Source organism: Prunus dulcis, chromosome 4, assembly GCF_902201215.1.
Source record: "Prunus dulcis chromosome 4, ALMONDv2, whole genome shotgun sequence".
Classification (NCBI taxonomy): Eukaryota; Viridiplantae; Streptophyta; class Magnoliopsida; order Rosales; family Rosaceae; genus Prunus; species Prunus dulcis.
This window is the reverse complement of record NC_047653.1, coordinates 12,703,948-12,730,791: the sequence shown is the minus strand read 5'-3', so window position 1 is coordinate 12,730,791 and position 26,844 is coordinate 12,703,948. Positions and strand designations below refer to the sequence as shown.

General features: G+C 34.9%; 2 protein-coding genes and 1 pseudogene across 2 annotated transcripts; 1 reads left to right on the top strand and 2 right to left on the bottom strand.

Moving 5' to 3' along the window:
- Positions 1–3,483: 3,483 nt before the first annotated feature.
- Positions 3,484–7,424, top strand: LOC117624488 (scarecrow-like protein 21). The gene is made up of 2 exons (XM_034355775.1): positions 3,484–3,967; positions 5,139–7,424. The coding sequence occupies exon 2, from the start codon at positions 5,304–5,306 to the stop codon at positions 7,059–7,061; it is 1,758 nt and encodes a 585-aa protein (XP_034211666.1). The 5' UTR covers positions 3,484–3,967; positions 5,139–5,303; the 3' UTR covers positions 7,062–7,424.
- A 1,052-nt stretch (positions 7,425–8,476) lies between these two features.
- On the bottom strand, positions 8,477–11,107 carry LOC117625395 (annotated as a pseudogene).
- Positions 11,108–21,375: 10,268 nt separating this feature from the next.
- Positions 21,376–24,772, bottom strand: LOC117625394 ((-)-alpha-pinene synthase-like). Its single transcript, XM_034356952.1, has 7 exons — positions 24,641–24,772; positions 24,258–24,540; positions 23,780–24,155; positions 23,481–23,699; positions 22,485–22,623; positions 22,145–22,393; positions 21,376–21,672 (listed from the first exon to the last, which is right to left on the bottom strand). Exons 1-7 carry the CDS (start codon positions 24,767–24,769, stop codon positions 21,376–21,378), a joined length of 1,692 nt encoding a protein of 563 aa, XP_034212843.1. The 5' UTR covers positions 24,770–24,772.
- Between the last annotated feature and the right edge of the window lie 2,072 nt (positions 24,773–26,844).

Here is a 26,844-nt window from a genome sequence, read left to right as displayed (position 1 = left end):
AATCCAAGTTGGAAAGGAGCAAATAAAAGGGGGTTTTAACTTTTAATGTGAACGGATATTTTTTCCTGCAGGCTCTGACTGTCATCCATGGCTGGGAGATATAAGGTCCAATATGAGTGGATACATTTGCCCAAAACAAGTGGTAGAAGAAAAGGCCAAGGTTGCTTTAGGGTTAGGGTTTGGGATACACCGATTTGATGTACACGTAACAATATTGTGATCGGCTTATTTGATTCGATATTCAATAATCCAACAAACTGGATATAGTTCTAGTTATGAATGATCCATTGGATTATCGAATTGAATGGAGTTGAAAATTTTCATTATCAGATCCGATCAGATATAGGGTGATTCGATCCATCTCCGACCCATTTACAAGTATTTACATCAATCTAGTTTATCCTTTAATTTGTCATTGATTTAGCTTTCTTGTATTTCTTTCTTGGTGAGTACCCCTTAGGGTTTGGCTGCCGCTAAAATGATTCTACAATCATCTTAACTAATGATATATCTTATAACTTATTCTTAATTAAAAGCATTATGATCTTTAAATCAATGATGCGCATATGTAAATTGGTTCGATAATATAGATAAATTTTTCTATAGTGCCAGATGCAGGTTTTAGCTTATCAATCTTTGCTTCCAATTCCTCTATAACCATTTAAATGTCGGTGATGGAAAAAGGCAAATCATTAAGGCCAAAATGAAAGTGAGATGAGATTAGATTAGATTTGATTTCGCGAATAAAGCCAAAACAAAGGTATCTGCTTTTCTGCCAAAAATATATGATTGCAAAATTTTCAAGGATAAGTCTACTATGATTTTGTCAGATATGATTGTGGCCTTTTTCCCCTCAGGTTCATTGTATGTCTTACCCAACATTCGTTATCATAGGTAGTTTGATTAGAGCAGCTCCAGCAAGGAGCTGAGCCCAAGGCTGGGAGGGAGAAAAAAACAAAAATCTGTTTCTAGCGTGGAGCCCAGGCTCGAGCGCAAGGTGGGACCCAGCAACCTGGGCTGGCCCGAGGGCAAGGTTGGCTCGAGCTACAGTGAGCTACAGTGCTACAGTGTCAGGCGCTACAGGTTGGTCCGATCAGATTTTTTTCTCCAATCCAACGGCAGCCAATTTTTGTGCAATAAAAAATGAAAAAAAATACCAAAAAATTACTGATTTTTATTTTATTTTATTTATAAATACCAAAATTTTATCTGATTGAGATATGAATTTTATAGTAAATATTTATATGTACGAACCCAAAAATATTATCCGAAAATATTATCCAAATTAATTATTTTCATTAAAAAATTTGTGAAAAAAACAAAAAAAATGAATAGTAATTGCCCTTAGCCATGGCAATGGGTGGAAACACAAAATACTATTTGAAAGGACAACCACTATTCATTCCCTAGCTCCCCCCTTGCCATGGCAAGGGGCAAATGGGTGGAGTTGCTCTTATTGAATATGATTTCATTTACAAATCATGGGTAATGCACTTTTCATATGAATATTTGCAGTTTTTGGTCATATACACGACTTTAAACATCGTCTTTGTAAAAAATCAATCACATCAAAAATTACCTTGTTCGACTATTACTAGCCTCTTGGTATGTGTTTTCATATTCTTCTTCTTTTTTATGAATGCTAGTGTTTAGAACTCTAGAGTTAGGTAAAATGTGCATTGCGTATGTTTATTTTAATTTTCAAGTTTAGTCGATTTAAGTAAAGAATATTTGTTGAGTTTTTAAATATTTAACCAACGAACTCATGTTTCTATTGAAAACTGAATAATTACACAACTGGTAAAGTGATTAAATAATTTTCAATTTAATTGATTTTTTTTCTTCATAAATAATCTTTGAAAGATGGCCCCGGAAATAAACACTTTTGATGAAAGTAGTTAATATATGAGATATTTAGTCATATACTTATTCTTACACTAATGATATAGATAAATCCTACACTATTTAATTTCTATAAACAAACCAAAAAAAAAATCCAAAAAATAACAGATAATCCTATTGAATTTAATTTTGATTATTAAATTACTTTGATGCCCTATTGAGTATTTTATGTTTTTTATATAAAGTTTTGGGATTAAACTTATTTTAAGAAATTAATAATAATTTTGTAATTTATAAGAAGTTAAAAATCTATTTATTAGATTATAAATAGACTTTAGGTGTGTTTTCCTTAATAGTGAATTTCCCTTAATACATTCATAAGAAAAGAGACAAAGGGGTACGCGAGATCAAAGAGAACCTAGAAGACTTACCTTTTGGTCTTTATGACAAGGAAAAAAGTGGGTGCCACGTCAGGTCAAAGAGTCAAAGGTAAAGAATAAAGAAACTTATAAATTCCTCGTGGTAGCGCGTATGCTTCATTAGTGTCCCTGCTGGCGTGGGCTCTTTTCGACCTCCATTGTTTGACACTTCATTAATTAATTATTTAATAATTTAAGTTTTAATTAAAATCGTCACGCTTTATGTCACGTGATCGTCATCGGTCAAACATAGTTGGATTCATGTCGTTGATTGGAATTTTACAGTTGCACATGTGCCAACAACTTGGATGTTAAGAAATAGCGTACTAATCGACGGTTGAGATTAAGTAACTTCTAAATCGGATGCTCACTGCTTGATAATAGAAGCTAGCTAAACTCGCTTTCACCGTCACAGTTTCTCCATAAGAAGAGCCCCAAAATCAATAGTACTTTAATCTAATAAATGTTTTAAATGAAATTTAGAATTTTCGTTAATGCTAATTGGGTAGGTGGTTGCAATTTCTGCAGTGTTGTCCCTGTCTCCATGACGGCGGGAGTAGATTTTTTTAATTTTGGGTAAGTCTTCTACCAAACTTTAGTTATGCATGAACTTTATTCGAGTTTTATGCTTGTTTGTGGTCTATCTTCAGGCATTTATGACGAATTGTCTTTTGATCCTATATGGCTTTGAGTGGAGATATACCGTATGAGTTTGATGTTGCTATTAGATCATTCTATATTGATTGTAACTCTTTGTGAATATATTATAGCTATTGTATTTATATTGTCTTTGTGGCGTAATTTATAAATACAATATCTCTTTGATTTGTCAAAAACAAAAAATTAGAGTTCATAAACTCGTTTATGTTGACTTGACAAACACTCGGTTATAAAAGCTGAATTTTGAGTTAATAGAGAGTATAAAACAACAAAAGTTCGTATATATTAAGAGAAGAAAGTGAAGAAGTTTGACAAAGTATTTCGAAGTCAAACTCCGGTCCACTTATTCAAGCTCAAAGATTGGTTCCAAGTTCCAACCCATGGTCCAAGCTAGAAGAAATAATAATAATAATTTAAATTTAATTAGACATGTTTTAACTCTTATGATCCTAATTAAATCTTAAACTTTCCTTATCACACTAGAAGACGATGTGACAGAAGGCCAGCCAAAGTCCAAGAAAAATAAAAATAAATAAATTTTGTTCAACAGTGTCTCACTTCCTGATTACAAGCGCGTAAAGGCATCTCCACCATGACTTTCAACAAACCCAAAAGCCAAACCCAAAAATCCAAAGCGAAGGAGAAAGAGAAGAGAAAGAGAACTCAAAAACCCAAGCGAAGGAGAAAAACAAAGAGAAAGAGCAAGGAATGTTCTGTGTTGTTCGAAGACTGGAGCTTGTGGTCGGCGCGACAGGTCACCCTATAACTTAAAATATAAAAATATAAACCCTCTCAGTCTGATCATATCCAAACGTGCAAAGTTGCATTTTCACTGTTACTTCCGTACAAAACCCTCTTTCTTTCTCTTTCCTATATATGCCTTCCAAGCCTAGCCTGCCTTTCTTCTTTCGAAAACTCAGCAAATTCAGAGCTGCCACAACTTGAAAAGACAGGGTCTTGGACCCAACCGGAGCTTACCCACAACCAGAACTTGAAGTCCAAGCCAAAGACCAAAGATACCCAGAAGAAAGAAAGAGAAGAAAAAGGTATTTATTCATATAAATTAGTTGTTCATATCATATATATATATATATATATATGTGTTGGTGTGTGTTTGAATTGATTGGTTTTGCAGCATGATTTGTTTGGTAGCTGAGAAAGTTGAGGTGAAAGGAAAGTTGAGTGGAAACTGAATTCTTATGAGCTTTTGTGTTGTTTGTGTATTTGGGGTTTTGGGAAATGGAAAAATCAGAGCGGGTAGCTGGTATTGGGCTTGACTGAGTGAGGAAAATCTTGGGTTTTTTGTGTTTTCATCTGTTTTCTATCTCCTTCTCAGAAAGCAAAAACAGAGCGTGAGTGACTTTGGACCGTTTTGTGATTTGAAGTATTGGTTTTGCACAATCAGTTCAACTGGGTAAGGTTTAAGGTTTTGGTTCCAAATGGAAAAAAAAAAAACTTCTAATTTATCCACTCGGAAGTTAATTCTTTGGTTTCTTTTTCATCTTTCTAATTCATTTGTGTGGATTACCATATAAATTGTCTAGATTCACATACTTTTGTCATTTTTGGAACTGTGTTCTCCATTTTAATGCAATACTGTTTTCTTGTTTGCTTTTTGTTGCTTTCTTTTGTACTGGGGGTCATACTGTTCTTATATTTGGTCGATTTATGAGGTTGATTCAGTGTCTGGCCCTAGGGTTCAATCTCAATCTATTGATACCTATCCTTTATCTATCCACTATAGTTATCTTTTTCCAAAGAAAAAAAGAAAAAAGAAGAAAAAATTCCACTGTAGGTAAACTAACCAATCCATAGAAGGACTAGTGGTGCTTTTGGAAAACAAGAGGCCTTTCCCTGCTTCTTGGAGGGATATTTTGTCAAGGGGTAGGTGGTCATGTTGCAATGTGTTTTGAAAAAGTGTCAGGAATTAGGAAAGCCGGGAATTCTTAGTATAGATATGATCATATGACCTGCAGAAGCAATATTCCATGCCATAAAAGACATTCCAGGTATGATTTCTGGCGTAATAATAATCACTTAAAGAGTTAAAAATGTAAAAAAAAAAGTCTCTGTTTTGTATGTTTATTTACTTGAGAAAACATTAAACAAGAGAGTTTGTGATTTGGTGATAATTTCTGCTTCACAAGGTTTGGGTATATGAAAGTTTTCCCCTCAGAATCTCTTGTTAATGGGATTTTTTCTGTGTCAATATTGCAGGTTGATTTTGTTATCTTGCAAGTTCAGAACTTTGATTCCTATTAGAAGATTGCAAAGCTTCCAACAGTTGTTTCTGGGAAAAGCAGCGAGGCTGATCCTATTGTAGTTGATAATTATACCATCAGATTTCTTGTCGCATGGACTAGCTGATGCCAATCTCATAGCATGGACTCGCACCAACATTTTGGATTTGGTGTGACTGGTGCAGGATTTTCATATACAGCTCCACATTCCACTGTTCCATCTTTACCTACAAGGTTACTGGGGTCACTGAAATTTGATATAGGGAATTCACCAAATTCACCCTTTTCTACTCACTTTGATTCTGATACCCTTACTACACTGAGTGACGGTCGGGAGCAGCACAGCTCCACGGAGAATCTCTCAGGAGCTAGCCCTTCCTGTAACTCTTCATTTGAAACAAACAGTTACATTCATCAATTAAGCTTCAGTCCTTCTGTGGATTGTCGTCGAGACAGTCTGCAGCTCTATTCTGGCAGGACTTCTGTATTACAGGATGCAAATTCTAGCCAGAATATAAAACACGCTTTGCAGGAATTGGAGAGTACTTTAATGGGGCCTGACAATGAAGAAGAAGAAGTCACCACACCGAACACTTCTTTTGGAGAAAGTAGCAAGCGGCAGACACAGAGGTCCACTTCATGGATCCAGGAGCACCAGGGTTCACCTGTAGTTCAACGTCAGACATCTTTTGTCTCTAGGCAAAGGCAGTTGTGTGAATTTCAGATTGAGAAACGTCCCAAAGTAATAGATGAAGGGTCTCTCAAGGGTTTACCAGCAGGTAATCTGAAGGAATTGCTGATTGCATGTGCTGGAGCTCTCTCTGACAACAACATTGATAGTTTTGATAAGTTGATTGAAAAGGCTAGAGGGGCTGTGTCTATCAGTGGAGAACCAATCCAGCGACTTGGAGCTTACTTGGTAGAAGGGCTGGTAGCAAGGAAGGAGGCATCGGGTGCCAATATTTACCGTGCCCTGAGGTGTAGAGAGCCTGAAAGCGATGACTTGCTCTCATACATGCAGATTCTGTATGAGATCTGCCCCTATTTAAAGTTTGGTTACATGGCAGCCAATGGGGCCATCGCTGAAGCCTGCAGAAATGAGGATCGCATCCACATTATAGACTTCCAGATTGCTCAGGGAACCCAGTGGGTGACTCTCCTTCAAGCACTTGCAGCAAGACCCGGTGGGGCACCCCATGTACGGATTACAGGTATTGATGATCCTCTTTCTCAATACGCCCGTGGTGATGGATTGGAGGCAGTTGGGAGACGGCTGAAAGCTATCTCTGAGAAATTTAACATCCCAGTTGAATTTCATGGAGTGCCAGTTTTTGCACCTGATGTCACACAGGACATGCTTGATGTCAGGCCTGGAGAGGCTCTTGCTGTGAACTTTCCCCTGCAGCTTCATCACACACCAGATGAGAGTGTTGATGAGAACAATCCGAGGGATGGGCTGTTGAGAATGGTAAAGTCACTATCTCCAAAAGTGACCACTTTGGTGGAGCAAGAGTCAAACACAAACACAACCCCTTTCTTCAATAGGTTTGTGGAAACTCTAGAATACTACTTGGCAATGTTTGAGTCTATTGACGTGACCCTGCCGAGGAACAACAAGGAGAGGATCAACGTGGAGCAGCATTGTCTGGCAAGAGATATGGTGAACGTCATTGCTTGCGAGGGAAAGGAAAGGGTGGAACGCCATGAGCTCTTTGGCAAGTGGAAGTCCAGGTTGACAATGGCAGGGTTTCAGCAATACCCATTGAGCTCATATGTCAACTCTGTCATAAGGAGTCTGCTGAGGTGTTATTCGGAGCATTACACGCTGGTGGAGAGGGACGGGGCTATGCTGTTGGGATGGAAGGACAGGAACTTGATATCAGCTTCTGCCTGGCATTGAGTATATAAAATAAAGATACAGAGGTAGCAGTAGAAATAACCACTTCGGTTCTTTTTTTTCCCTTGATAGATTCATGGGGGGAACACACATCCCTTTGCTTTAGTTCACTGATGAGCGCTATGGTATCAGCCATTTTATATTTTCAATGACGTTTTGGTTATTGTTAATTCTTAGAAAGGCTGACATTTTGTGAGCTGATAGAGAAAAGGATCCCATACCACTAAGCTTGTTACGGCTGTTCTTTATACATATTCTGTTTATCTGTTCTTTTGTTTCTTTGTCAGAGTTGTATATATGTGTCCTTGTGATGCGGGGCTTTTTGTTTCTGTTCTTCTTGTCACAATGAATTTTTATTTTATTTTTTGTTTCTTTGTCCGAGTTGTATATATGTGTACTTGTGATCCATTTTTAACTTCCATAGCTCATGATAATTGATGAAAACTCATTCCGCAATCAGAGCCTCAGCCCATTTCTTGTCCAGTCCTCATACTCTGGTAAGCCCGTGAGGTCCATGATCTCTGTTCTTGTTGGGAAATTGTGGCGGTTATCTATTGCAGGCGTGTTGAAACAAAATAGGGTGTAATTGTTATATTCGAAAATTCACAAATAATCAATGTAATTCAATAACAAACTTAGTGCCTACCGATGAGCGAAAACAATGCTTAATAAACATTGAATATGAGTTAGAAAAGTCTTAAATTGGTCAAGGCAATTGTTAGTGTTGATGGGTGCTTGTCTAATAAGGAACAATGATCACATAACATCACTCGATAATAAGAGTCTAAATCATAAGGTCCCGATGAACTAATGTTTGTGTTGAATTCTGTCCAACAAATGGAAGACTCAAACTCTCTTTATAACTCACAAATGATATGGAAACAATTAGATGATATGGAAACAAGTTTAACATACACATATCCGTTTCATTTAAGTTTAACATACACGCTAACGGGGTTTAACCCAGTGGAAAATGATATTGATTTGCATATTAGAGGTTTAAGGTTCAAACTCCCACAACATCTTAGTTGTGTGTTAAGGTTTAGACCATCGCTTGTACTAAAAATAAAACAAAAAAGTTTAACATACACAACCTATTGTTGATGAAAAATTAGAATCCATTAAAAGGTCATGTACTAAAAGAAGTACCATTTCTATAAAAAAAAGAATAATTTAATCTTTTCAGTTAAAATTTCCAAACATTATAGTAGTTTTCTCTATCACATACGTAAGTCAAAAGAAATGGATAATTTGAATATCTTTATTAAGTAAAGCCCAAACATATCTTAGAAATCAACAATACACACTCATTATTTGAATTTTGAAACATGGACTTATCAAACCCAATAAGGCCCTCCCATAAGAAGCAAAGCAAGCTCTAGTTCTTTCTTCTTTCTCATACGTACAATCCACTCCTATCATGGTGGTGCCGGATCAATGAAATAAGAAGCAACTCTATCTTTCATGACTTTTCCAACATGCGTGAAGCCATCATCTTTTTTGTAGAGGAGATCCACCACTCTTGTTAAATTAAGAACAAGTACAAGGATAGGCATTGGCACAGAGTTTGGTCTGAGGAACTCCTCGTTGATATCTTTCCACGAATCCACAATCTATTTGTTGAAGGCATCAATTATTTCCTGCTAATCTGACACCTCATATTGCTTCCTGTAACAATCAATGGCAGAAGCAACATGCCCTCTCTCTTTCTCAAACTGCAAAAATATAATCCAAAATTTGTGAATTGTAATTCCAAACTCTACCGTGGTTTTGGTCGGAGAAGCAAAGTGGTTTTGGATTTGAGAATTGTGGTTAGAGTTGTTATAAAAAAGAGTCTAATCCAGCTTGTCAGAGTAAAAGTAAGAAAAAGGATTAATTGTGCTCTATAATAAGCAATAGGAACCCTATAAGAGAAATCGACAAGTAAAAGTTTCATGGGCGCGTTGTGGTTATTAATTGTAAGCACAAATATTTGTGCTTTTAAAAGTCAGATCACAAAAACCACTCAGAGAGCACAAAAATAAAACAGTGTCCTATGACCAATTTTGTAGTAGTGTCAGAAGCAGGGTAAAAATATATGGTGTGAGCAAATATTTTTGACAATAAAGAAATATAGAAAAATTAATAAAATTTGACGGAACGATCAAAGTGGACGCATTACTGAATGCGTGTGAGGACTATAAAATTTAAGAATTGAATTCAGAGACTAATTAAAGTGAGAATCATGTAATAGTGAACTACAATGGCTACTTTTTGAACTTCGCTCGAAACAATGTCATCCATGAGCCTACCAATGATATTGGAAGCTCTAAGAATTTTAGGGTCATTCAACAACCACTCAAAGGACTCCTTGGTTACAATGTCTCCCATGCCAAGTAAAGACATAGTTGTAAGTGTGGTGTGCCCAGCAGATGCTGTAGCAACACGCACACATTCCTCCATGCTGGGGATGCATCCTTCGTGGAACCATTTGGCCTCATCAAAGTAAGCTTTGGCATTAGTTTTCCACTGCATATGTGGGACATAAATATTATGTAAATTAATTAAAATAGTGAAAATTAATAAGCGGTGTGTTTCTTTAATTAATTAACAGACAGCTTCTTTTGCATAGTGAGCTCGGTATGCTCTTCCTTCCTTCACCATCTCCTCCTCAATTTCATTGAAAACATTCAAAAGTGCATGGAAGAATATTTGCATGTAGTCTCGCAGTCCATCCATGCAATTGGCATGCCATCTGTAAATTGCATACACCATATTCATCTGAAGCATATTAACAAAACAATTTTTTTTTAATAAATAATTTCAAACCTTTGATGAATGCGTCATAGATATCATCCATTACACAAAGCAGGGCAATAATTTTTGTGAGAAATTTTCTTCCAACAAGGTATTGGGCCTCAAAATAGACCCCCAAAATCCAGCAGTATAACTCCACAATTCTGTTTCTTACAAAAGGCAGCTTCCTTCCAAAGTCTAGTTGTTTCCACCACCTAATTGACGGCATTAATTAGTGAGTTACTAGTGCTCGTAATTAATCTCACATAATTAAAAGATAAACTACCTAATAATCTCACTGAGCTCCTGTTTGTGCAAAGACTGAACAAGATTGAAATCTGACTTGGCAAGTTTTAATAGAGCTTCATTATGTGAAGCTTCATCTTGGTAGATGTACATGAACTGACGGGTGCATAACCTCTCGAGACTCTTTCGGAGCAGTCTCTCTAGGGCTTGAGCTATTTGTTCTGCCAGTTCATAGCTTACATGGATTGTTGCTGACTTCAGATGTTTTGTGGTGAAAACAATAGCCTCTTCTAGTATATCTTCTCCATGCACCCTCAGATGCGTTGCTTCATAAAAGCTTAGCATTCCCGGCACATCAGCGATTAAGCTTTCCTTGAAGCCTCCATTTTTACTATCTTTGAACTTGTTGAATATTCCTGCTCGATTGCAGCAAATGGACACATAACACATAAATATTAAGAAATAATTTTGGCCAAATTCAATCTCGTTACATTAATTTCTCTAATAACTTACTGCATGAAACATAATGTCCATGTTGTCTTAGTAGCCGAAAACGAAGGGAAACATCGTATAGGTCACCATCACCATCATCATCATGGAAATGATTTGCAGCATATATATGTTTCAGTGCTTCTTCTATTTCCTTTTCAAAGTGGTACGCCACGCCGAGCCGCTGGATTGCATCAATTAGCTTCATCTGATTCGAAAAATCATCTCCACTGGTTGTGAACACTTCCCTCCTCACTACTAGTTTCAGTTCATCAACTTCTTCTTACTTATGGGCATAATTTATCTGTACGTTAAATGAGCAAAATACATGTCAAATTTCTTTTGGAACAAAAAAAAAAAAAAAAACATGCATTTAGTTATTGAAACAATATGTCGGATATATAAATTACAATGTCTTCAGAATCATAATTGATAAACTGATCCCCCCAAATGCTCGGTTGGTAGTTTGCTGTCCGTCGAACAATTTGATCAGGCTTAGGATTTTTTGATTGAGATGCTGAACCAGCTTCTTGCGACATGATTTGTACTGGTGTAAAAGAATTTCGGATATTTTGCTTTGCAAGTATGGAAAGATTGCTTATGTACTATTTATAGGGAAGGGATCGTATGTTTAAGGTTGTCCGTTATCTCTTATCCGCGGGCCCGGCCAATTAGGAAGATACGGTCTTTATGTGCGCTTGCTCTTGTGGGATATCTTTTGTAATCTCAAGTGACACTCTACCGATCATTTGTTGGAAACAATCAGAATGTTGTATAATACAATAGAATATATTGTTAGAAAATAATAATATTTATATTTAATTTTTTAATAATTGATATGGAAATTAAATTGTGGAACCTGTGACTTTAAGTACATAACTTTTATGAATTGGTATGTATCCATTGGAACATGTTCTTAACCGAGGAAAACTAAAATATTATTTATTTTGTTTGTGAATAAAAATAATACTTTATGTGAAAAGTTACATTATTTCATGGAAATTGAAACATTACACTTCTTGAATTAAGTTGCACTGTTTCATAGAAATTTAAATATTGCACTTCTTGGCTTAAGTTGCATTGTTTCATAATAATTGAAACATTGCACTTCTTGGTTTATGGTTGCAACATGAAAAGACACATTTGTTGATATTTTTTAGTCACATCTTTTCTGAATAGAGGCCTTGTTGCCTATAAATAGAGAAGGTCCTACAACATTTCATTCATCCAATTGTCATCCAACAATAGTAGTTTTTAGAGCATTCATAGCATTATATTTTCAGAAATATACTGAGTTAGTAAGAGAGAATTCATACACAAGTTTGAGTTCGCTTTTCTTAGGGATTATAGTGCTACTTCAACAAGAAGTCGATCGTTGTATTCTGAGAGACGTTTGCCAAGAAAATCCTAAAAGCACCTGTGAAGAGGCAATTTTGTCTTAAAGATATAGAACTAAGTTCTAGACTCGATCATCTATAAAGTATTCTTAACATTTTCCTTGTCGTTATTTTATTGTATTTATTTCAAATTTATAGTGAAGTTTTATTTTTGAAATTCTGTAAATATATCAATTATCTTTATATTTTACCTATATATATATATATATATAAAAGGCTTTTAAATGAATCAGTATATAACAACATAAAATACAGATACAAGAATTTGTATTAAACAAAAATACTAACTTGCAGAGATGATAGAGGCCATTAGATTTGCTATGTCCTTAGACAGTATTTCGCCCCCACCCCTGTGCTTGCGTGGTTCTGCAGATGACCAGTGGCGGATCCAGGAATTTTCCTTGTAGGGGTCAACGTCTAAAAGGTAAAAAAATTATATATGAATGTACCACTTTCGTATTTTATGTCAAATTTTCAATATAAGAAAGTACTATATGTATTTCTCTCTTGTATATTATAGATTATATACGGTATGTTTTCTTGTTGATGATAGTGACGAAATTGATGATAGCGACTTTCGTTTATAATTCTTTTAACTGCTTTGATAGAGGGCTTGTTTCCAGAAAATATATTACCAAGAAAAATATTTGTAAATTGTATTAAACTCCAGGGTTCGATTCTAAGAGGTCAACATATACAAGTCAGGTAAGGTTTACTTAAGTTGTCTGCAAAGCAGATAAGAAATTATGGATCCACCATAAAAGCCATACTTAATGGTTGTGCTACAGTGTCATGGCCACCATGGATGATGCATATGAAACAATGGAGAGGACAGAACCAAGCAGAAAAATGATGATCTTGGCTTCTTTGCAAGCTGATGCTAAAAGATATAATTTGCATGAACGTCACCTGGCTCAGCAGAAAAATGATCCAAATCTGCAGGGTCGAAGCACTGATGAGGCTGTTGATAGTGATACAAAGGATCAATCTCAGCCTCCAACCACAAACAACAACAACAACGAGGCCAAGCATGATGACGACAATGATGCGAACGAGAGTTATGGTAAATTCGGACATGGTTCTTCTGAAAGTGATTCTCACCATTATTTTGTTGATGATCAATTTCACCCCCATTAATTAGAACCGATCCAATCCTTGAGCTTGTAAAAGGAAGCTTCAAGCCTTCAGCAGTCAAGGTTGTGTAATAGGTAAAATATATGTTTGGCTTGTAATTTAATAATAAAGTGGAACTCATTAACATGTCGCCATATTATATCCAAAAGATATCTAAGGCACATGTGTTTGATTTCACCATATAGTATTCTTAGACAGACAACAATCAGTTTGCTTATATATACGTGTGTGTGTTTGCAATTGATTGTACTTTCTTCTATCGAGCTGCTGTGAGGCCTGTGGGGCTTTTTATTTATTTTATTTATTTATAAATAAAAAACCTGAGCCAAAACGACCTCATTTTGGCCAAGTTTATTTAAAAAAAAAAAAAAAAAAAAAACAACTTAAGTGGAACGAGAAGCGATGGGCGCTGCACAGCAAGCTTCTTGCTTGCTCTTGCCTATGGCTGCTCCCTCTTTGGGGCATTTCATCAAACACCTTCTAGGCATTTGCAGGGGTCAAGTTCTTGGCTCCTATGGTGGACTCCGGGCTTGCGGGGGTCAATTGACCCCCCTTGCCCCTATGCGGATCCGCCATTGCAGATGACTGTCCACTAGGATACAACTATCAAAACCAAAATTCTACCACTTGAATTTTGGTATCTAGCGAACTACATTATGGCTATTTAAATTAGCCTAAGACACCCCTTAGACATATCTGTTCAAACAGAGAACATATATGTCTGAACTTTGAATTTCAAACTAACTGAAATTATCCGAAATTCAAAAACTCAGATATATAAAAATATATATTTAATTTAAATAAAGCCAACAAGTCCAAAGCCCACTTCAGAAAGGATCTAGATCCTCTGCTATGATTTGTTTGACTTTTGTTCCCCACATGCTACCTCTGACCTCATTAAAATTTAATCTAAGAGACTTAAAAGTTGACACATTATCCTAAAATTAAAAAAACTCTAATTAAAAAAGAAAAAAAAAATCTCTAATCCAACTAACGGGAAAGTTAGCGTTCCTAGTCTTTTTTAATCTTCTCCTTCTTCCTGCATCACGTTCTGTCTTTCTTCTCTTATTTTTTCCTCTTCTTTCCCCAAAAATCTTACCTCTCACTGAGATTTCTTTTCCCCAAAACCTCTGTAATCATAATCCCTCCTCTTTCCCATATCAAAAGAAAAAAATATTCCGTATTCATTGTTTGATGATGGTGGTTGCAGACATAGGAAGAAAGAAAAAAAAAGTGATGATCAGAAGCAGTGATATAAATAAGAATAAGAAAGTGGTATATGAATTTGTTTATAAATTAATCAAAAGCAAAATTGATTGACTGATTTAATGAAAATTATCATTTCAACATAATTCATTAAGGGGGGTGTATTCAATTGAGATTTTAATAGATTGTTTTGAAGCTTAAAAGTTCAGTGGTATCCAATTAGGATTTTTAAGTAATTATAAAAATCTGGTTGTATTCAATTAATATTTTTAAATAATCAATCCAAGTCTTGTGGTATTCAATTAGTTCTTTTAAAAGATAAGAAAAAGTAAGGTGGTATTCAAAAACTTGCCGAGTTTGAGGTATTTCGTTAAATGGTGTATTGTGTGAGACTTTTGAGTGGGTGATATAAATACCAAACCCCCAAACAAATCCCACCCTCCTATGCCTGATTTTCACGTTTTTTGTTTTTGGGGAAGATGAACAAATGAAGATAAACAAGGTACTCATGGCTTTACAAAGCCTTGGTTTAACCAGACTCGATCCTTCTGTATTTAGTGGATAGACTCAAATAGCTGTATTTGTTTTCTTTGCTTTCTCTAGTCTATCTTGTTTTCTTTTTCTCCTGGCTGTTTGGTTGCAGGAGGTGTTTCTCACCTTTCTTTTGGCTTCATGTCTATACTGTTTGTTTGCCTTCATCTTATAGATAATCTCTTTGCCCAATAAAAAAAGAGAGACTCAGATGGCTACCTTCAGATATTTAAACAATAATTTCATATACGTTACTTTCAATAGTTGTTCATATTATGCAATATGCGTGCATTTTTCTCAATAGATTTTCAGCTCGTTTATTTACTTTGATTTATTTGTCTTTCTTTAGTCAATTTGTGGAATCAATTTGAGTGACAAGTGTTCTGTACTAGTATCATGTCATAGCTGGACCATTTTGACTTGTTTTCAGCTGTCCAGTTTCTTATTTGAATTGATTCAATTAACTTGTGTTAATGTATGCATTTTGAGTTTTTTCTTTTGGCTTCCCTTGACAATTTTGTAATAGGACAATCATTGTAGTTTCTCAAGCTCTAAGTTTATATTAAGAATTACTTCTCTTGGTGTTCTTATCTGCCTACATTCTGATGGAAAACAATGCATTTGACAAAGGTAAATTCTGCATTACACTACATTGCATTCACTAAATTTCTTAAGATTATGACTAGTCATCTTTCCTTCGTATGACTAGTCAACATTTGTTTCAATTAGGATTTCCAGCTCACTGTTTCCAGCTGGGGCTTAACCATTTTTTTGTCATTTTCTACGAATTTCTCAGCTGCCATGTGTCTATTCTAACCTAGGAATTTTTGGTAAAAGCCAAAGAATTCCTCATTTGGCAGTCGTCACTTTTGGGGACAAGTTTTGGAAAGTTTCATAGCAAACTTTCGCTTCTTCTTCCTCAAGAGTAACCTTCATATTTTTCATCTTTGAGTTTTCCAAATTGTTTCTTTTTGAAAAATGCATTTGAAATATGAAAACTTCATCTTGCTAGATCAAACACTCTATCATATACATCTAGGTCAGATTCAAGATTGATTTCTTCAAGAGTATGGTTTCTTGAAGAAATTGGTCATTTTCTCCATGAATCCAAATTTCATTTCTGTCTGAGTTAGAGCTTGCAAGCTAGTGCCATGGGATGAAAGAGCTAGAGAAGGAGCTGCCATTGCCATGAAGAACTGAGCTTCAAGCTTTGCTAAGTTGAAGAAGAAGATTGCACAAAGGAGGTATAGCTCATCTTCTTAAATAGACCTAGGAATTTCTTGAGCTTGCTAGTGTTCTTTGTAAGAATCTTTTTGCTTAGTGGATTGCCTGGTCGGTTGATGACCCCCAATTTTTTCCCAATGGTGGGTTTCTGGGTGAACAATTTATGGTTTCCATCTCTGTAAATTTTCTGGGTTTGTGTTCTTGATAGTTGACTAGTCATCTGAATTTTTGCGGTTGACTAGTCATCTTTTTCTACTGTTTGGTGTTTGCTTGATTATGTTGTCTTCACACACTTTCACCATAGTTGTTGCTAGCACAGGGGATGCCTAGATTGATGGGTCCTTCTGAGAGCCTAGGTTGTCACTAGTAATTCTCTAGGCCTGCAGGTACATTTTGGTATGCTCTGTGTATGTTATTGTTTGGTATAATTCATATCTAACAGTTGACTAGTCATAATAGTATTTGGTCAAGGTCTAGAGTGTGTGAAGATTGTTGCGTTCTTGATTGAATATCTTTTAAATTTACCCCTCGTCACCTAAGTACCAATTTCAACTTGTCTGTTGTAATATTTATAAATTCAATTAATTCAAGATTTTTCCTTGTTGTAGCTTGTTCCTATGTCAATTCTCAGTTCCAGACCTTGTTCTATATCCAAAACTTAATAGTTGTATGGTTTTAGTTTAATGACAATTATGTTTCAATTTTGGGACCGCTATGGTTTTAGCTCTAGAACAGGATGATTTGAAGAAAGTCATACATGACAGATAGTAATGATAACTTGAGCTAAGATTGGTGTAACTTCAACTTTCTGCTTCTTTAAAGGCTTGGCATCCTTTAACTAGTGGATGAAAGATGGCTTCCCCGAATCCAATCCACACTTTGGTGAAATCTACTTTGGAGAATACAAGAAAGTCCTACATGAATTAAAATCATAAGTACAATCTTGTAATTACAATATATTAAAATCATAAGAAAAATCATGTAATTACAAATCATGCTGAAATTTCAATGATTGTAGATTTATTGCCAATGAGTAATACTGAACTCTCAATGATTGTAGATTTATCATCATAGATTCATCTACTCTAAATTGAAGACTTTTCCAAATCAAGCTTTTGGCTGCATCTACTCTAAATTGAAGATTCTTGATCAACACCAGTCAATTTAATAGCGACTTTGATAACAACTTAACTTCTTTTTTGGGTTGGCCGTGAACTTGAAGAATTAACAAGTCTTTGAATTACAGTTTGCACAAGATAACTTGAGCGAGTGCGACTTTATTTATTTTGTGATCAATATCTAGTGCTATTGAATAACTTGAGCGAGTGTGAAAAAGAAGAAAATCGCTTCAGCATCTGTACAATTGACTGACTTGATCAATTTATTTGACTTTTCTATGAGGATCTGTACAACTTTTATAGAACGAAAGAGTAAAAAACTCCTATAGTAGTGCCTACAACTATGCTATTTGCCCAATTTCCATATTAAAATGTAGAAAATGAAATCAGCAGGCTTTTGTTTTTTTGTTTTTAAAGTCAAATGGTAGGGATAGTGGCGTAGCCAGAAAATTTTCATTGAAGGAGACCTCATATAGTGAAATATATTTTTTTTTAGGGTGACAAATGAAACTAATTTTTTACTTGATACAAAATCCCTAAATTTTTTACTCCATTATTGTACATATTATATTAACTATCTACTCATCATGGATCCTAGGGAAAATGAAAATGAAATGTAATTTATTAAAAATACACACTGAGAAAATTTGAACGGTAATTTATCACTACAAAATTTACAGTCGAAGTACGACAATATAAGAGATTTCAAAGGGTAGCAATGATAGTGAGAAAAGGAAAATTAGAAAAATACAAAGAAAGAAATACGTGGGCACTTCAAATTTTGGTTAGAAAAGTATGATTATATTAATAATACAATAGCCTAAAATAAAATTTGAGAGGGGGCACATGCCCACCCTGGGCCTTTAGCTCCGTCCGCCACTAGGTAGGGAGATTGCATTCATAAATTATGCCATCACGAGAGAAATACAAATACAATAGCCACAATGGCCACTACAACTACCCAGAAATGTATTACAAATAACAAAAAATGATCCATCGACAACATCAAACTCATACACACATAGGACAAAAGACAGTCTGTCACAAACACATGTTTGGAAAAACCAAGTATAGCATCCACAACCACTGGTGGATGCATGAATTTTTTAGCTGGGGTGCAATTTTGAAGGGCTAAAAGCTTTATAAAAAAAGATTGACAACCTAATATTCTTATATAAAAAATTGAACTACCCAAATTATTCGAAAGAGGATTTAGACATTTTCTCTTAAAGTAACATTCCATAACTGTATAAGTAAAACATATAAGGGGTTTTAGGTCTATGACTAATTGAGTATAGTTTATATATATATATATATATATATATATCAATTAAAATGGAAATTAATATCAAATCATCAATTAATTTAATGAAAATCAATATCAATTAATCTAATGAAAATCAATAAATATAAATTAATCTAATGAAATCAATATCAAATTATCAATTAAATAAACAAAGCATAATTGATCATACCTCGAGTTGTGCGTCACGTAGCCTCTTCCTTCTCGAGTTTGCTATTGAATACTGATCATAAGAGCCAAATCTGAAAGGAAAAAAAAAAAAAAAAACAGATTACACAAAAAGGAAAGAAAAAAAGGAAACGAATTGGCTTCGATCAAGAAGATAAAAAAAGTGTGCTGAAGAAGAAGAAAAACACAGCATTCTTGTTTAAATAAGAACGAAAACCTCATACCCAAAAATAATAAAAGAAAGAAAACCAAGCCCACGAAATGTAGCAGGCCTTTTTATTTAGCAAGGCTACCAGTGATTCTGTGATTGCCAAAAATTGCTTAAAACAAGTTATTTGACTTTATTTACTTGAGATTCTTTCCTAGTTGAACCCTATTTTAATTTAAATTTAAATATTATGTTTTCATCATCTTTGACTTGGAGAGCACTTTTTATGAATACCAAATTGGTTTCCATGATCAATATTGTTTCTTCTATAAACAATTGGTTATAGTGAAAGTCACAGAGTTGACGAAATCAATTAGGATTCTAAGAGTATCAAAACTAATCAATGGCAAGATATTGATTCGTGGCTTTTTGCACTTCTCTTGCAAAGGGGAGAATGAGTTATGTATAAAACATTGTGTGCATCTTTTTTGGAAACCATAGCTTTCCGATATTTTGTTTTAGCATCTAAAATTCCTAAGAAAAGTTGCTGTGATATATTTGAGATAAATCATCAAGTGTTTCATGTTTACTTGGTGATTTATCAAACACTTTAATCATTCGTATTGCATTGTTCGGTGACTCATATGGTTGAGGACACCAAGACCATGGTGGCGGTTTTCCTCCGGCGAGCTTGAAGCAATCGTGACTACTATTGCGTTCAACATAAGGAGTGTCAAAGATCATCCCGTGACAGAAGTTGAGTTACGAAGAAGTCAGTAAAGATTATCTAGAATGTGTCTAGGACAAGTGTGTGAGTACTATTTGTAATTATCGTTTTATAGTGGATTTGTGTTGGACTGAGGAGTCCCGTGGATTTTCCCTAAAGATTGGGTTTTACTAATTTTCTGTGTGTTCCTTTATTTTATGTTCATCACATTTTAGGATTGATAAGCCATATCAATTCTACTACCGAAGTTTATTGATTATAATCTTAAAATGGCCTATTCACCCTCCCTCTAGGCATTTTTAGTCATCCTACAGGTAATTTCAGAAAGAGTGGAATGCCGTGAGCTCTTTGGGAAGTGGAAGTCCAAGTTGACAATGGCAGGGTTTCAGAAATACCCATTGAGCTCATATCTCAACTCTGTCATAATGAGCTTTTTGGATCTTTTTCCTTTTTTGCTTGACATGTGTCACTCTCCTTACACTTAAAACAATGTCATTAATATATTATACAAGCTAACTTTTGCTTTCCAAGTTTACCCTTATTAAATGTATTCAATTTATCCAAAAAAATTTCACAACTTTCTTACCATCTTATTATTATTTTTTCTAAATTAAATTATTTTTTTTAAACGAAAATATGTGCTTTTAAGAGGAAATGTAATTTTTTTTTTAAGACACAAAGGGGTTAGATAGAAAAAAAAGTCCTTTTGTGTTTAAAAAAAAAGACATTTCCTCTTTTTTGAAAAAAGTAGACATTTTCTTTAAAAAAATAATTGATGTTTAAAAAGAATTAATAAGATGGTAAGAAAGTTGTGAATTTTTTTGTGGATAAATTGAATACATTTAATAAGGGTAACCTTGGAAAGCAAAAGTTAACTTGTATAATATATTAATGATATTATTTTAAGTGTAAAGAGAATGACACATGTCAAGCAAAAAAAGGAGAAAGTCCAAAGGAGAAGAGAATTAGAGAGAAGGTTGCTAGCATTCCCCCGTAACATTACATGCTGATGGATAGGGACGGGGCTATGATGTTGGGATGGAAGGACAGGAACTTGATATCAGCTTCTGCCTGGCATTGAGTATAGATAAACTAAAAATACAGAGGTAGCAGTAGAAATAACCACTTCGGTTCCTTTTTTCCCTTTCCTTGATAGATTCATGATCGGAACACACATCCCTTTGCTTTAGTTCAGTGATGAGCGCTATGGTATCAGCCATTTTATATTTTCAACGACATTGTTTTGGTTATTGTTAATACTTAGAAAGGCTGACATTTTGTAAGTTGATAGAGAAAAGGATCCCATACCACCAAGCTAATAGAGAAATGGAAGACTCAAACTCTCTTTATAACTCACAAATGATATGGAAACAATTAGATGATGTCATGAAAAGAGTAATTAGAATCCATACACAAGTTTAACACACATATATCCTTTTCACTTAAGTTTAACATACACGCCAACGAGGTTTAACTCAGTGGAAAATGACATTGATTCAGATTATAAGCCTCATGTTCAAACCCTCATAGCATCTTAGTTGAGTGTGTGAGTTTAGACCATCGCTTATACTAAAAAAAGAAGAAGTGATAATTAAAGGGTATTTTAAGGATAATGATGGGTGGAAAGATATGATTGTGTATTTTCAAATTTACATATAGTGAGTGGGAAGATAAGGTTGGTGGAAATAGCAGCACTCATCTTTATTAAGTAAAGCCCAAACATGTCTTAGAAATCAACAGTACATACTCATTATTTGAATTTTGAAGCATGGACTTATCTCAAGTTATCCACAAAAAAAGCAAGCTCTAGTTCTTTCTTCTTTCTCATACATACAATCCAGACTCATAGGCTCATGGTGGTGCCGGATCAATGAAATAAGAAGCAACACTATCTTTCATGACTTTTCCAACATGTGTGAAGCCATCATCTTTTTTGTAGAGGAGATCCACCACTCTTGTTAAATTAAGAACAATTACAAGGATAGGCATTGGCACAGAGGTTGGTATGAGGAACTCCTCGTTGATATCTTTCCACGAATCCACAATCTGTTTGTTGAAGGCATCAATTATTTCCTGCTCATCTGACACCTCATATTGCTTCCTGTAACAATCAATGGCAGAAGCAACATGCCCCCTCTCTTTCTCAAACTGCAAAAATATAATCCAAAATCCAATAACAATAAGAATCTAAAATAATTAATTATTTAGTTGGTTATACATAGCGCATCCATAATTGTAAGAGTAGTCTTTACTAAACTGAATTGAAGTTCCAACTTCTAATTTTTCAAGTAGAATCGAAGTTCTAATGACATTCTAATGACATTTTTCTTCTCATAATTCATTTCTAATGACATTTTTCATGTAGAATTGAAGTTCCAACTTCAAACTTCAAATGAGGATGAAATATAAGAACCGGAAAGTGGACAATGAGAAGTGGGGGAAAAATATTTGGTGTGAGCAAACATTTTTGGCGGTAAAAAGTACAGAAAAAACTTACAAAATTTTACGGAAGGACCGAAGCAGACACATTACTGAATATGTGAGGACTATAAAATTTAGTAACTGTTGAGAGACCAAAGTGAGAATCATGTAATAGTGAACTACAATAGCTGCTTTGTACCTTGCTTGAAACAATGTCATCCATGAGCCTAATAATGGTATTGGAAGCTCTGAGAATTTTAGGGTCATTCAACGACCACTCAAAGGACTCCTTGGTTACAACATCTCCCATGCCAAGTAAAGATATAGTTGTAAGCGTGGTGTTACCAGCAGATGCTGTAGCAACACGCATATATTCCTCCATGCTGGGGATGTATCCTTCGTGGAACCATTTGGCCTCATCAAAGTAAGCTTTGGCTGCATTTTTCCACTGCATATATGGGACATAAATAATACGTAAATTAATTAAAATAGTGAAAAGTAAGTTAAGCTGTGTGTTTAATTAGTTAATTATTACATACTGCTTCTATTGCATAGTAAGCTCCGTATGCTCTTCCTTCCTTCACCATCTCCTCCTCAATTTCATTGAAAACATTCAAAAGCGTACGGTAGAATATTTGCATGTACTCTGGCAGTTCATCCATGCAATTGACATCCCATCTGTAAATTGCACACACCATATTCATCTGAAGCATATCTACAAAGCAAAATTAAAATTTGGTTTGGTTTGGTTTTAGATCTATGTCCAAAAAGATTAGCCGTCATTGGGTTTAGTCCACAAGTTTTTGGTTGTAGAAGTAGGTCTTTTGACATTTATTACTTTTTTTGTTGTGTCGATTTTACCTTTTGAGGTAAATAAGGAAAACACATTGAAAATCTAAATTTAATGAATTATTTCATTGTAATTGAATTCCAGAATTTAAATTTTGAATTCTTTCCTTGATAATATTCCTGATATATGGATAAAATACAATTTAATCAATAAAAAGTAAAGACCCACATATTTTACCAATCTATTAGACAAGCACACACATTAAATTATGTACATAACATACATGTAAATAATGTTATTATTAGCAATGAAAAAAACTTAGTGATAAATCGTGTTACCTATAAGTTAGGAACATAAATTAGAAGACTATCTATAAGTCAGATACAAAAAATAAACAAATAAAATTGTATACCTATAAAAAAAAGATACATAAAATACTATTACACATTGTCGAAAATATGAAAAAACATATATATACATATGCAATAGGCAACATGCAATATGACATAAATGATTATTACCCGATTCAAGTCATAAGGGGCAACATTGGAATAAAAAATAATTTTAAAAATCAAAAGATTACACTAGAAAATATTTAAAAAGGAATTTAATCTTATGTGTTACAAAAATCAAAGGACTTGGATCAAAGTCACCAAAAATTCCAAAGATTAAACCCTACTCCTCAATAGAAATTTAGATGTAAATAAACTTTTCTATTTTATTTACTTATAAAAATTCATCCAACCTTTGAACTGCTTCCGTAAAGATCTCGAGTTCTTCAAATGTACCGAAAGCATCGTACATATCATCCATTGCTGTTAACAGGGCAATCCATTTTGTGAGAATGTTTCTTCCAACGAGGTATTGAGGCTCAAAATAGACCCCCACAACCCAGAAGTATAACTCCACAATTCTGTCTCTTGCAAAAGGCAGCTTCCTTTTGAAGTCTACTTCTTTCCACCACCTAATTCATTGCTAATATTAGTTAATGAATTACTAACTTAATTACATGTGCTAATCTCACATAATTAAAAGATAACCTACCTAATAATCTCACTGAGCTCCTGTTTGTGCAAAGACTGAACAAGATTGAAATCTGACTTGGCAAGTTTTAATAGAGCTTCATTATGTGAAGCTTCATCTTGGTAGATGGACATGAACTGACGGGCGCATAACCTCTCGAGACTCTTTTGGAGCGGTCTCTCTAGGGCTTGAGCTATTTGTTCTGCCAGTTGATAGCTTACATGGGTTGTTGCCGACTCCAGATGTTTTGTCGTGAAAACAAGAGCCTTTTCTAGAATATCTTCTCCATGCACCCTCAGATGCGTTGCTTCATAAAAGCTTAGCATTCCCGGCACATCAGGGATTAAGCTTTCCTTGAAGCCTCCATTTTTACGATCTTTGAACTTGTTGAATATTCCTGCTCGATTGCAGCAAATGGACACATAACACATAAATATTAAGAAATAATTTTTGCCAAATTCAAATTCGTTACATTAATTTCTCTAATAATTTAGCTTACTGCATGAAACATTGTGTCCATGTTGTCTTAGTAGCCGAAAACCAAGAGAAACATTGTATAGATCACCATCACCATCATCATCATCATGGAAAAGATTTGCAGCATATATATGTTCCAGTGCTTCTTCTATTTCCTTTTCAAAGTGGTATGCCACACCGAGGCGCTGGATTGCATCAATTAGCTTCATCTGATATGAAAAATCACCTGCACCAGTTGTGAATACTTCCCTCCTCACTACTTGTTTCAGGTCTTCAACTTCTTGTTGCTTATGGGAATAAGCTATCTGCACCCATAACATTAAATGAGCAAAATACATGTCAAATTTCTTGTGAAACAAAAAACAACATGGATTTATTTATTTAATTGCATGATATATAAATTACAATGTCTTCTGAACCATAATCCATAAACTGATCCCCCCAAATGCTCGGGTGGAAATTTGCCGTATGTCGAACAATTTGATCAGGCTTAGAACATTGTGATTGAGCTGCTGAACCAGCTTCTAGCGACATGATTTGTACCGGTGTAAATTTTTTTAGATCTTTGCCCTGCAAGTATGAAAAGGATTGTTTATGTACTCATGTTATATAGGGAAGGGATGTCAACTTTTTGAGTGGGATCTCTTTTGTAATCTCAAGTGGGCTCCGACCATTTATCAGATTTTCGTCATTATTACCTTTATCCCTGCCAATCAGACGGAGATACACATCAATCAGAAGGAGATACCCTTATCCCTGCCATTTATCAGATTTTGTTTTTGTTTTCTTTTGATTTTCTGGTAAATTTCCATTATATCCGATCAATCAATCTTATAACACATAAATTATTGCATTAAATTATTCATCGGGCAAGCTCATGTCACATATACTGATGACTATTGTTGTTGGTGAGCATCTCCAAGGGTGTAAGTGTCACATCATATACACTCACGAGAGGGAGGGTTATGAGGTGGAAATGTCGTTGGGGGTTTTAATAATATATATATATATATATATATATATATATATAGTTTGCTCACATCAAGATGACTGGATTTTAATTAAAATGCAAACACTAAAGGTGAAATGCCAAATCAATCCAATGGTATTCAGGAATGCTCCCAGGATTTTAAAATGGGATAGGCTAGATTTACCTTATTGAACTGTTAAATTTTAGGCTTATGGAATTGATCATATGTGTGTGTGTATATATATATATATATATATATATATATATATATAATAGGCCTATTTTACACCAACAATGCAAGCTAAGGTCTACCATGATGAACATAAATGAATTAAGAGAAAAGAAAATTTATAAGAAAATTCAAAAATGAAAATTTATCTTCACAAAGACGGAGTCAGATAGACGTATGTCAACTAGAGGTAACACTACAATTATCCAATTAGTTCAAATTAATATTTCTGCTATAAATGAGATTAACATTAACATTAACTATAAGAAATAAATAAATAAAACTCATATGGGCTATAGCTAGGGATGGCAACGGATCGGGTAGGGGCCGGGTATGACAATACCATCCCCATCCCCGCTTTCTATCCCCGCCCCCATCCCCGAACCCATCCCCGTTTATTAGGTTTCGGGGAATCCCCATCCCCGTCCCCGTCGGGGGACTATCCCCCATTCCCGCCCCGAATCCCCGATTTTTTTGCATAAAAAAATATTTATCATATATTTTAACATTAAGTTTCATATTAACTTATCATTCAACACATCCAAATTAACTATAAAGTTCAACTCAACTATTTAAAATGACATAAATATGAAATTCCATAGAAAATTAGGAAGAATTAGGAGATGGAAGTTAACTTAGGGTTAAACATAAATATTATAAATATTTATTTATTTATTTAAATATAAACATATATATTTTCGGGCCGGGTTCGGGGATGGGGACGCCAATACCATCCCCTCCCCATACCAGTCGGGGATTTTTCAAGTTCGGGGATCCCCGTACCCGATACCCATTTAGACCCGAAATCTCCCCCCCTTAGAGTTGGAGATCTGACAGGGACCCGCCCCTACGAGGATTTTTGCCATCCCTAGCTATAGCCCAGGTTGTACAAGTCATAGGATCGTCCCTGATGGTATTGCAGCCTTGATATGTATTAATTGACAAAACTTAAAGCCACGCGTAACAGCTCTTCGGTGTTTTTTTTCATGAGCAAGTGACAGTCTCAACTTTAATGATTATTGAATTAATTTAATATTATATCAAACTTATCATACATTTCTCTCGATTACCTCACGCTCTCCTTTCTCCCTCTCTTACTTTTTCTATCTTCTTCTACTTCTCTCTCTCTCTCTCTCTCTCTCTCTCTCTCTCTCTCTCTCCCTCCCTCTTCTCTGCGTCTTCTTCTTCGTAAGAAAAGGGGCTTAAGCCCAGAGAACAATGGTTTCATTAAGCATGTTGTTTTTTCCTCGAGTCAAAAAGCTTGTGGAAACTGCATCACATGCCTCTTTAATTTCTAGATTTCCACAGACATTTCATTAAGCCTGTTAATTTTCCTTGAGTCAAAAAGCTATGAGAACAATGACTTGTAAAAATTTATCTAAATCAAATGGACAATGGATTTTGATAATT

Excerpts from the sequence above, each read along its gene's own strand:
- LOC117625394 (XM_034356952.1), bottom strand. The coding sequence starts at position 24,769 with ATGTCGCTAGAAGCTGGTTCAGCAGCTCAATCACAATGTTCTAAGCCT. Across the intron at positions 24,156-24,257 it reads TGGACACAATGTTTCATGCA|GAATATTCAACAAGTTCAAA; the intron begins GTAAGCTAAATT and ends GCAATCGAGCAG. Across the intron at positions 21,673-22,144 it reads ATGACATTGTTTCAAGCAAG|TTTGAGAAAGAGAGGGGGCA; the intron begins GTACAAAGCAGC and ends ATATTTTTGCAG.
- LOC117624488 (XM_034355775.1), top strand. The coding sequence starts at position 5,304 with ATGGACTCGCACCAACATTTTGGATTTGGTGTGACTGGTGCAGGATTT.